Source organism: Gallus gallus, chromosome 10, assembly GCF_016699485.2.
Source record: "Gallus gallus isolate bGalGal1 chromosome 10, bGalGal1.mat.broiler.GRCg7b, whole genome shotgun sequence".
In the NCBI taxonomy this organism is placed as follows: Eukaryota; Metazoa; Chordata; class Aves; order Galliformes; family Phasianidae; genus Gallus; species Gallus gallus.
The window spans coordinates 6,751,125-6,763,679 of record NC_052541.1 but is presented as its reverse complement, the minus strand read 5'-3'; the positions used below and the strand labels follow the sequence as shown (position 1 = coordinate 6,763,679).

Sequence of the window (12,555 nt, the reverse complement as noted above, 5' to 3'; positions counted from 1 at the left end):
AACCACTGTTGGTCACCAACTTATTCTGCATACTGAGATCAGGTCTCTGAGGACTGGGTGTGCTGATATTTCAGACATTAAGAGCCCTAGAACCAGAAATCCTACTTACCACTAGAACAGCTTTAAAGAGCAGTACTCATGGAAATAGCTCTAAGAATTCTGGAAAAGTCAGCTGGGTAACTGGCACTGTAAATTGGTAAACTTTTCCTTTCCATATAAAAGTTAACAATGAAACCGAAAGTTAACATGAAAGTTAACAATACTGTTTATCTACACAGAATAATCAGTCCCATTCTGTACTACCGTACGCTGCTTAAGTTTAACCACTTTGTAGCCTTGCAATGGGTTCAACTGACATATTCCTGAGACTGAGGACAAGATCTGAGAAGTCTGTACTGTGAAGTTCTGCAGAGAACCGTCTGTGTGAAGGCAGAACAGATGAGCCTCTGTTATTGCATGGACTTTTTTTCCAAACCATAACAATTTCAGTTGTATCAAATTTAAATTTAATTAACTGTAGAGCACCGTACATACTGATTTAATTGCTATTTAAAGCAAGAATCAAATTGGGCAAATTATTTTCTCCAGCAGGCTCGATCTAGTTCTTTATTGCCATGCCGATATGAATTATTACACGGTGCTTTAAGACAAAAATGACTGCTGCAGACAAGTACCCTTAAGTCATTTAAAACACCAGATTAGCATTTGGGTTCACACAGACAGTTACTGAGCTTAAGGGGACCCAATACAGCCCGAGTTTCACACTCAAGCACTACTACATCCTTTTTCACTTGAGTAGGTATGCTTCTAATTGATCTGCTCAACACCTATCCCTGTCCTCTCACAGGAAAGAGACCGTGCCTCGACCTCTGTAATCACAACCCAATGCAGAGACTGCAACATCACCAGCAAACAGCAGTGGCCTCGCCTACAATGAAGTCATCTTGCCTCCTCCCACATAACTGCTTTAAAGAGAAGTCCAGTTTCTGTTCATTAAGGGCCAAATCCTGAATCAGACCTCTGTAGAAGTATGCAGTGTCACATCAGAATCTCTGAACAATAACATTTGAGTTCATTTCTTCCTAGCCATGCCAAGCTTAATTCAGGCTTTTAAAATAAAAATACACCCACACAACCCACAACAAATAGCACAGTCTATAGAAGTTACTGCTACTCCACCTTCAGGAGCCCAGACTACTTGCTGACAGACCATGAAGTAGGGTTTCCAACAGAATGACATGCATCTGCACAGTGTCCTGGGAAGCAGAACATAACCCTCAGAAGCGCACTGTGCCCTGTCACTTAACTGGAAGAAAAACGTTCCTCCTCACACCAACACCATCCCTAACTGCCACAACCAGCTCACACTGGCTCTACCAGGACCTCCTGGTACTTCAGGAAGAAGCAGGAAGATGCTCTGAAGAGCCACCAGCCACTGCAGAGCAAGTAAAAGGAGTAAAAAACTAACAACATGGAGACCATTCAGGACCCAACTGATGCATTTTTAGCACTCCTGCCGCAAGCATCTCTACACGCTTAATGGTGCTACTACACTACAGTAAGCCCACGCTTCCACCCCCCAAACAGGGCCATCCAGCTACAAAAGGTCACCTCACACCATTTGCCCAAGTTGTGCAGGTTACACACAACAGCCAGGATCTGAACTGCCCTACCCCAAAAAGCTATTTTGACTTTCGCACTGTAAAGACCAGAATATTTTGGTAGGAATCTTTGGCTTGCTGAATCTAGCAATTACTGACCAAGATAGTAGTTCCCAGTATGTATTTAAAGTCAAGGGGAAGCACTGAAAAAGGCCTGGGAGACTACCAACAGAATACCAGCAGGTCCTGGAAACACAGCTGTGAATAAGGCACAGTTTACGGGGCAAGAGAGGTGAAGCAGAAAGCTGAAATAGTTCTGTACTTAATGAAACTACTTTTTGCATTTTAATTTACAGTCAAATATCTTTTTTTAAATTTTATTTTATTCTTGATTTGCTTAAATCCGTAAGTCTACACAAACACTTGCAGCAGGATCTTTTGCCCATAGAGGTGGTGGATGCCTCGTCCCTGGAGACAGACATGGTCAGGCTGGACCAGGCTCTGAGCACCATGACTCCTGTTCACAGCAGGGGAGATCAAGGGTATACCTTCCAACTCAAATGATTCTATGACTATATGGTGTGGTATAGAAGCCATGTTACAAAATCATATACTATAATACATCAGTTTCCGCACTACCCAAAATTTTAATTTAAATTACTGCAGAAAACATCAGAATTTTCCTCAACAGGAATACTGTGTCTAGTCTGTAACTTGCTTCCACAAAATCTGTACTACCAACAATCAACATGAAGATTCCAAAACTAGAACTGATATAATGATCTAATACAACAGATCTCCGTGACTAATTAGTTTGTTCCCTAGATGATCAAGTTCTATCATCACTAGCTTGTTCAAAAATACCAGATTCCTTGATCCATATTTAGAGAGCAATCTACATGGGTAGAAAACAAGAAAAAATAAAGCCAACAACACATGAATTTGTGCAACTATTAGGAAAATACTGTACAATTATTTAATAATTCAGAGTACATAGACAGCTAAGTACCTCAGTGCTGAAAAAGCACGAATGCATGGACCTGTGGCTTCTATCCTTTCTGGAATGAATCTCATCAAGTTGGAATAACCTCATTTAGCTATATCTGTACTAGATGCATGACTCTTCCAATACTGTTTTCTTGTATCTAAAGCAAGGACAAATGTGTATGTGGAATACAATCAGAAGCACAGTATAAGAAAACAAATTACTCCACATTAACCAACACACAAACCGATTTTTTCTCCTACTGAAAGAAAACAAGTGCTCTCATTTAAGGGCATGCACTTGCCTTTGAGTACCACAAAAAGGCAGTTAAGATTAGAACCAATGAAAATACAAGCTCCTGAGCTTCAGTACAGCTCAAGAACACTGCTTTCACTTAAATGAAATATTTTACAGTTCATATATCAAAATATCTGTAATCAGTAGCCCAAAAATTGAGCTATCTAAAGGAGCTCAGTACACATCCAGAGAAATACAACAGCAATAATGCAGTAAATACATAGGACAACCTTTGTCCTTGGAACCTTCCCTCCAGCCCAGCCCAGCCCAAACGGATAGTACTTTCACACCAAGAAGCTACTGACGTACAGGGGTTGAACCCAAGGGACTACACTTCAGACACTGTAGCCGAGTTTGAAAAAGAAAATACTTTGAACTAGCAGAATTAATCTACAAAGCTGGAGTAGCACAGGGTTAAGATTCAACTGCAAAACAAATTCGGAAGTGCTCGGGCATTGCACGGACTTGTATCCCTCAAGGCAGAAAAAAAACAAAAAGAAATTCTTGACTACCGCTTGGCAATGCAGATGTATTACTGACAAAAAGCCCCAGCTTCCATCTTCTGTATTTATGCTACTAGCAATATGCAGCTCAAAGCACAGGAAAAGACATAAATCAGTACAAAAATAACAGCAAGCAATGGTGAATGGCCTAGAATTTAAAGCCTCTCAAACGCTGTGGAATGTTAGATTGAAAACAGAAGACTCTCCTAGGTGCCGGATCAAACATCTGGCAGTGTGTTAGTTCGTAAGACGTGAGCGTGAAAGATTTAAGATCTCGAGTGTTAAGAACATGTGCCAGAGTGAAGATGCCATATTTTACAAGTGATATCAGGCCGCACTGCTCAGACTTGACCACGGCTTCCACACTTAAATTAGAATGGCTGACAGAAAACTGGTTGCAGACTCACGCTCAGCTGATGAAGGTGATTCAGTGAGTGGTTCAGTGAGCTGGCAGAGAAAAACCCTCACACTTCCTGTTGGGGAACAAGTGCAGCTAGTCGCTACTAGACTGCTAGCTCTGTCTGACAGGTGCCAAAAACACATTTTATTTAGACTTCAGATTGCCAAACAAAGCATCAGAACAGCTTCTAGAAGAACACGGTTTTGTTTAAAGCATTTTCACTCTGTTGTTTGGTGAGGTGGGTTAAATAAATACCCAGCCGTCATCATCCCACCTGAAGTGGGTGTGCTGTCACCTTCCGCATTGCTGCCAACAGCCAGAAGCCACTTCCACCAGAGATACCTGCGGCAGCTGGAGTCACACAGCTGGCAGGAAAGCGGCACGCGGACCTGTGGGCAGCCTGCTGCACTTCCAGGCCTGTAACAACTGAGCAGCATGCTGAAGGTCTGCTAGCTTCTAAATTAACTTGTAGGTATAGGACAGTTTTGGACTTGTCTACTGCCATAAGAAAACAACTCCTCAGACATCACAATTCCCCTCAAATGTCTTCTCCAATAAGCACCGCTCCTACTGAAGATACTCCAACTCCCTACACTGCTTTCTTTGACAGCTCTTCACTGGCTTTACTCAGAAGAACAGTGACAGTTTCAAGTCAAAACCGAAAAACCTGGACAGCTCATGAACCCAACCCATCAATAGCTTTAACAGCAGCTAAATGTTTGTCTTCGAAAATAGACCCTTAACCACCCCTCCTGCTAGGCTGTGTACACACATCTTGAGCTCAGATGTTTTTACTGCTGTACACGGAGGGGTAACTCCATGCCCACGCACACATTTATACTGAGCACGTTTTATTATGTAAGGATCACTATTCAGAAATACTTTATCCTCAGTAAGAAACCTTTTTCCCCACAGCAATGACTTGGTCAAGCCAAGGTAAGGGATTTCCCTGTGCTGCCCAGACACCACTGCACACCTGCTCTCCCCAAAGGGCATTGCATTGCCACAGAGGTGGGGCAGGAGAAAGGAAGTCAGGAGGTGGAGCACAGGAGAGCTGGGTGAGGATGAGTCAGGAGATGAGCAACAGCCGTACTTCCTGGGCAGGACAGCCAGAGCATCTCAGGAACGCGGTGGATGCAGGAGGTGGGAGCGGCTGAACCCAGGGAGGCTCAGCTGAAAGGCAGCTCTTACAGCAGAGACCACAGCGTGACAGCGGGCTGCTGGGCTGGGATGGGGGCCCAGAGAGGAGGGGAACTCAAGGCCCAGCCAGCTGAGAACAAAGCAGCTCTTGGTTCTGATATCACAACAGGGAGAAAGTGTGTTAACCGTGGCATTTCTCTGATACTTTTGAATACTTTTATGCCCATGCAGTAGAAATAATAGAAGCCAAACAACACACAACAGCTAACAGAGTCCACTGGTTGCAAAAGTTAGGAAGTAGCCCACGCAGCAGTAATACTTCTGCACTCCCAAGTAGTAAAGACACCTCCAGGAGGGTAATAACAACACTACAGTCTGCCAAGGAGCTCCTTGGCTAACAGGACAACAGGGAAGCAGCTGAGCTCCAACAGATAAGAACACGTTTAAGAGAACCTGTATGAGGTCTCTCTCCAAAGGGTCTAGCCCTGTGTGCTGATGTAAACCTCTCTCACACTACTTAATCAAAATCTTGAATATGCAAAGTGTCTTTGTTCAGAAAGTCAATAACAGCACAAGCCAGTGCTTTCTTGCCAAGGTAGGCCTGATTAATTCTAGGTTTGCACAGAGGTTGGACTATTCTCCAAATACTTATTTTTGTAAAACAAATATACACACCAGTTCTGAGAACTGCTGCTTTGATTTTTCGCCCCCTCCCTCAAGTTCCGAGCCCTTAGTTCTCAGAACAACAACTGCTTTAATTAGGCACAAAATCCCCTCTAACACACCTTTAATGCTTCCCGGTAGTAGCACACCATCTAGATCTAGAAACCAGGTTCAAAAAAAAAAAAAGACTGATGTATTGCACTACAGCAGCACTTCAGAAAAAGGAAACAGACTGATTTGTCACGTATAAGCCATGTGTTGTGGCAGCAACCAGAACCAAAAGGTAAGCAAGAAATCTGACAACGAATAAGCTGACATGGTAAGTGTGATCCCAGGCGGGTCTCTATCAGCAGAACCACTGCAACTTATGCCAGAACACTGCATTTGAAGCACAGTAAGCTCATTCCCAGGGTTACACAAGGTCCTTGGCAAAGTAAATACAAGAGCCAGAAATTTAGCAAGAAAGATGACCTCTTACCTTTTCATTCCCTTCCTCACCAGATGCTGCAACTGAATTCAATTAGGTTTTGCTGAGACAAAGGATTCTTTTGTAGATCCAAATGTTTATTTACATGTTAATTGCTATACATTAGTAATACATACAATCTTAAGTGGTGGATCTAAACACACAAACATTTCTGATGCTGAAACCAGGAACAGAAAAATACAAGAAATCCTTTCTCCCCAGATAAAACTTGGATAGGGCCACACATGACCTTCTGTGTCAGTGTCACTGCCTTAATTCCTATAAACTGGGAAGAAATCAAACTGGTATTGCCAAAAGAAAACTAAACAGTTAATGTCATTACAAAAGGAGCTGAGATAACTTCTCCAAAGATGTGTGCAACTGCTTAATGCTTCAAGTGTGACAATGTACTTCAAGATGAGGTTATCAGGTTATTGCTAACGTTCTTACTGAGAACTTTCTGGGGAACAGGCAAGTTGAGGTGACGCTTTCACTTACTAGCTGTCACAACAGCTCAGAGAAGACTGTCTCAGCTTTCCACTCCCATGCATGCAGCAACGCCTTAAGACCAGACAGTAAGACTGGGGCAAGTTACCCCTTACTTCAAGTTAAGGGAAGTGCCTGTAAAGAGTTTAGTTATAAGCTACTAATGCCATGGTCACCCCATTTACCTTACTATAAAGTAGTTACACATAGACAGGCCAAAAAAAAAAAAAGCAATTCTGGAAGGCAAAGACTTGGGAAAGTGTTTGGGATGCACATAATATACAGTTTTTATGAGCAGCAAAAGCTGCGTTCAGGCAGTGTTCTGCCTCCATTAATGTTTTCTTCAGTCTGCTAACATGCACCATATATCCATAAACTGTTCTAGAGGTCCAGACTAGCAAGAAGCAGAGAGAATACGCACAGAGCAGATTTAAACCAATCTCAAGAATGAATCATTAGTTTTGCTACTGAACATGCTACTGTGTTTTGCTCTATTTTATGTATCAGCCAGACAGGAATACCATATAGCTGGAAGATTTTCCTGCAAATGCACCTCTAGACATAATGCAAAGCACATGCTGCTGCCCTCCCTGCTATCCCACTTTTGGCAGAGAGCAAGGTTTGAGCTTATGCTACTGTCTGCAGCACCAGACAGGAAAGCACTCTTCAAATACAGAAACATCAGTGTCTTGCCTAAGAATTTCATACAGGAAGAAAATGTAAGGCAGTATATTTAAGACAGTATAAGGTCCCTAACAACAAGCTATTTTAGGACCAAAACCTGAAGCCAAGCAAGTCCTTTCAGGGCAACTAAGAATTACCATTTCTGTAGACTTTCCTGAGCACTACATGTAACCAAGACATGCTCAGCATTGTGCTGGATTGAGTGATTAATATTTGACCTCTACTCATATCAAGCTGTGTTGAAATTAGGCATCGTCTGGTTCCAAGGCCCTGCCACGGGCAAGGTTGCCACCCCCCAGATCAGGCTGCTAAGGCCCCATCCAACCTGGCTGTGAACACTACTAAGGATGGGACATCCATAGCTTCTCCAGGCACCCTCACCACGTGAAGAATTCCTTCCTTAGAGATATTAGGAGGAAATCATTGCCCAGAGAGTCTGTGGATGTCCCAGCCCTGGAGGCAGCTAATGCCAAGTTGGTTGGGGCCCCGGGCAGCCTGATCTGGAGGCTGGCAATCCCGCTCACAGTAATGGCATGGAACTTGGATGATTGTTAAGATCCGTCCCAACCCAAGCCATTCTGTGATTCTACAGTCTTGAATTTAAAAAGCTGAAAAGCAAAGTTTAACAAAAGGAACACATGCCAGTAGTTATCAGGTGTTCCTTAAAGCTGTCAGCTGTAGGGCAGTTTCACCCTGCTGTTTCTCACTCCCACCTCATACTGCAGCAAACAGCCACAGAACAGCTCACCCATTCCATGACTGCAGAACTCCTTCTGAAACCACACCATTAACCAGATATAGATATTGACCTGGATTAAAAATAAACCAGCAGAGGAGAGCACACGTATTGCTAAGCTGCACACAGCTGCATGGCACCAGCAGACCTAAGGAGGGAGATGCACAATGGCTGAAAGGAATATTTGCACAAGTGTCACCATCACGTGCTCTGCTGTACCAAAGTGCCTGAGCAGCACAAAACAAATGCATCTGATGTCAGCGCTAGCACTTTTCCCCCTCCAAACACATCAAAGCTGTCAAGAGAAAAAAAAAAGAGGGGGAAATAACTTTTCAAACAGCACAGAAAAGCATATAAAGTTTCAGGCTGTGAGCGGTGTGATTCGTATTGGTAAGCAGCCATTAGGAAGCTCGGCAGACAGCCCTGCTGCCAGCCGGTTCCACAGAGCTACCTGCTGAAGGGTCACCAACTGCTGCCGGGCAGCGGTCCGAGACAAAGCAGTACTCATAAAACAACAATCCTGGCTGGTTCGATTCTAACGGCTGCATAAGGACAATCACAGAAGTAATTACTGCACATGTAATCCAGGACTACTTCAGCATCAAATCAAAACCACAACAACAGTGGCCCGAACAGCTCCCAGAAGAGGCTATCTTGTGGGAGATGTTAATTCCCTCAGTTTGAAAAACTAAGATCGGTTGAGCGCGCTACCACTTGGTTACACGCATTAACGAGATCCAGGCTTTGGTTCAACCCTTTCACTGGAAGGGAACCGCCGCGGCCCGCTGCAAACTGACTGCAGGGAGAGGTGCGCCGACCTGAGCAGCCCCGGCCTCACCCAGCGCTCAGCAGCAGCCGCACAGCAATCACCGCCGGGAGCCCACAGGTGCCACAGCCATCCCTGACGTAAGGAGCGCCGCGGAACAAAGGTGAGGGTAAGGGTTGATAGCAATCTCCAGGTAAACAATCAGCTCACGGCCAGCACACGGGCCTCTCCCTCCCACACCCCCCTCACCACGAGCAGGGCTGCATCGGGCGGGGAGCCATCCCCTCCACGGGGCGCGAATCCCGGCTCGCCGAGCCCCGCGGCGCTGTATTTGCACAGCAAACGGCAGAGCGCCGACCGCCGCCGGGCACAGGTGTGAGGGGCCGCGCCCGGGCAGGTGGGGCCGGGGAGGGGGAAGGGGGCAATCAGAGCGCAGCCCGAGCTGCAGCAGCGGGAGCACAGAAGTTTCTTCTGTTTTTTTAAAGAGCCTGCGCTCAGATCTTCAGGGCTCCGCTTCAGAGCGACGCTCGTAACCAATGACTCATTCAGCTCGGTTTGTTACCACACCGGAGTTCTCACCACTTACTCCAAGTCCTCTGCACAGGGAATCAGTCACACCTGCGTTACTCCGCTCCGAAACCTATGACGAACCGGCAGGAGCCGGCGGCGACGACCCAGACACACTCGGCTGCGGACCCCGGCCCGCCCGGCCCGCCGCGCCCCTCAGCCCCCGCCCGGCAGCTCGCGGAGCGGACCGTCCCCGTCACGGCACCGGGGGCACGCGGACCCGGCACACCCCAGCGCCCCGGGACGGGGAGCTCCGAACCCCGCCGGTGCCGTCCCTCGCCGGCCGCGGGACTCGGCTCGACGGCGGCACCGCGCGCACCCCGCACCCCCCCCCCCCCCGGCGGGACCCCGCGGAACGCACCGGCCCGGCCCGCGCCTACCATCACGGCTCCCGCGCTGCGCTGCCCACGGCTCCGCTCAGACGCGCCGGCGCCCCGGGACGGACGAGGCCGGCGGCGGGCCCGCCCCCCGCGCGCGCGGGGCGGTGCGGACAGGCGGGGCGGGGCGGGACGCGCGCCGGGGCTCGCGGCAGACGGGGCAGGGCCGAGGAGCGCGGGCGGCTGCCCCTTCCCGGCCGCCGTGTCCATAAATGGAGAACTCGGCGCGGTGCAGCCAATGGCCGCGCGCCGGAACGTCATTCCCTGAGGGAATCCCGACGCGGCCCCTCGCGCCCCGCCCGCCGCCCTGCGGGGCCCGGGAGCACCGGGAGCGCGGCGCCCTCCTCCTCCTCCTCCTCCTCCTCCCGCCTGAACGCACCCGCGGGGCGGCGCGTCTCGGCCCGCCGGAAAGCGCACAACTTTGTGCCGCGTGCCCCTCGCGAGCGGAAAAGCCGAGCAGCGCCCGCTGCCAGCGCCGCTCCGGGCCCGCGGGGCGCCTACAGCGGCCGTACCGCAGCCCGGCGGTCGGAGCGCCCCGCAGCCCCTCACCGTCCGTCCGTCCGTCCGCCCCGCTCCCGGAGCGCTCGGCAAAGCGCTGCCAACAGGTGCACGGCTTCTTAGTTTTGCATCATTCTCTATTGCTGGCGGTACGCAGAGAACAAAAGCCGCACCGCGCTCGGACAAAAGCGGTGTGCCCGGGGCTACGATGAAAAATAGTGAAGAAGAGCTGCAAGCATCCAGAGAGCATGAATAGGGGAGGCATGACAAAGGGAACCTACATCAGCGTTACTGGGTTTTGCTTGCTTAGGATGCCGCTGTTTCCAATGCCTGGTCTGCAGTTGCGTGTCCGTGCACACGGCATCTTTGTAACAAGTAATGAAAAGAAGCACAGAAGCTACACTGCAGAACAGAACTCAACGAGTGTCTCAGCACAGGACGGCCAGCTGAGAGCGGTGCTGCTGGGGCCCGGCTGCTCCCAAAGCACTCCCAGAGAACTGCGAACAAAAATGGTAGGGCCAAAGGTGGCCGTGCTCTGCTCTGCACCAACCTTTGCCCTGCATGCACCAAGCACAGCCCATTTCACAATCAACTCTTTTCATGCTTTTCAATGTAGCAGTTTACTTCTGCTTGTTTTAACCATACACACGGAATTCCCAGGCTGGCTGTACGGAGTGAATGACACCTATTCACCACCCAGCTCAGCAGCAGGGAGGCATTTCCCTTATGATGGCCGCAGCGCGCAGAGCGGCCAACGTGCCTGAGCGGCTCCAGCCAACCTGACCTCAGCTGGGGAAGGCGGCACTCACCCATGTTTGCATCTGAAGGGGCTCCAGCAGAGCTAAGGAGGAGTCTGCACGGGGAGAACCCGCACACCTCAGCCCACTGCTGCGTGCAGGCAGCCAGCAGCCCCGGGCGGGAGCAGGGCTGGTGCTGAGCGGCTACAGACCCAACTGCTGGCAGAGGTACCACCTCTGGGAGCACCGTGGAATGCAGCTGCCCCTGCTCTTCCTTCTAAAAGGGTGTTCTGTGGCTTCAGCAAGGAGCTCTAATGAGAGTGATCAATCTGGAAAAGATCTGAAGTTGTAATGCTACAGGCGCTGCCCTGACCTTCAACTGACAAACAGATGTCAGGGAGGAAAAAAATAAAAGACATTACTGCTTTTCAAATACAGTTAGAGCGAGTTTTCCAAACCATGTATTTGTGTTCTGCTGATCAGAATAATTTCATTAATCATTTAATTAATGCCTGAAGGCCACTAAAATATGGCTTAATGCCATCACCAAAACATCATCCACACAGTTAGAAAACCAAAAAGCTGGTATTTCTTAGAAAGATGAAGATCTGTGTCACAGGCAAACAAATGGCATTAGACTGAGGACATTTAACACATTCATTGCAGATATTTCTGCTGGGTCTGCTCTCCAAAGAACAAACTCTGACTCCATCAGTCTTCACCCTTTCTGCTACAGTGCAACTGGCTGCATTCTGCCCTCAGCTGCACTCTGTGGATGCAGAGTGCTCCTCTCAGAAAATGAAACAAGGATTCAACACCTCTTGTGGAACACAGGGAGAAATAAATGGCAAATACAAACAAACCCAGAAGGTCTGACATTAAATGCAGCAGCATCACATCAGTGATTAGGACAGGCTTTCCATGCAGGACGGCAGCAGTGAAACTCTCCTTTCTCTAACAACATTGTCCCCCCCCACAGGGCTCACACTCTCACACTAAGGAAGCACACTGCTGGGTGTGCGTGGAGCCACATTCAAGGTGCTCTCTGACATATCACCAGAGGAGCACAGGAACGAGGCCAGCAGCCTCTTTCACCCCTGTTTCTCTGAAGAGGATCTCACAGCTCTTTTACTCAAGGGCTCATTAAGAGAAGCTTAAGACTTAAGAGAGGCTCCAAATTCACGGAGGTGAATTTTCCTCCAGCTGCAAATCAAGCGTTATTCTCAGGGCTAGTACAAACCTTCAAGAAAATAAACCTATTTGTTCATTATCCATTACACTGAAGATATAATTACATCAACTACAAGAGCTCAGCACTGCTTTAGGTAGAAGCATCAGGGAAACCACACGAGTATAGAAGTAATGGTCTTTGCCAGCACACACTGACAGCAGGTTCTGTACAGGTCAGAGGGACGCTCTCCCAGTGCCCCGTTCCCAGCAGCCTGGCTGCAGGGCTCAGCACTGCCACCCACCCCAGGGCCCGTACTGCTGTGTGCTGCTGCCAAGGCAAAGCCTGCACACAGAGGCACTGAGCACAGGCACATGGCTCAATGCTAACCGCCATGCTGCAGGAAGGACACAAAGGCTGGCCTATCTTTAAAACAAAATAGCCTTAGCTGACCTACTGTGGGTAATGTTTTGCTTTATGC

The 12,555-nt window shown here is 48.4% G+C and overlaps 2 protein-coding genes across 5 annotated transcripts in view; one reads left to right on the top strand and one right to left on the bottom strand.

Annotated features, from left to right (window-relative positions):
- MPHOSPH10 (M-phase phosphoprotein 10) overlaps positions 1-12,555 on the top strand; it is a 1,076,704-nt gene that overhangs the window by 120,917 nt on the left and 943,232 nt on the right. The gene's annotated exons all lie outside the window — the stretch shown is intronic.
- MYO1E (myosin IE) overlaps positions 1-12,555 on the bottom strand; it is a 220,193-nt gene that overhangs the window by 68,680 nt on the left and 138,958 nt on the right. The window contains exon 1 of one of the 4 annotated variants that reach the window (XM_004943766.5): positions 9,675-10,917. The exons of 2 other annotated variants lie outside the window; for them this stretch is intronic. In XM_004943766.5, the coding sequence (XP_004943823.2) occupies positions 9,675-9,932 (258 nt within the window). In that variant the 5' untranslated portion in view covers positions 9,933-10,917. Of the gene's footprint in view, positions 1-9,655; positions 10,918-12,555 lie in introns of those variants that run through there. One more of the 4 variants, XM_046899261.1, reaches the window with a different exon arrangement.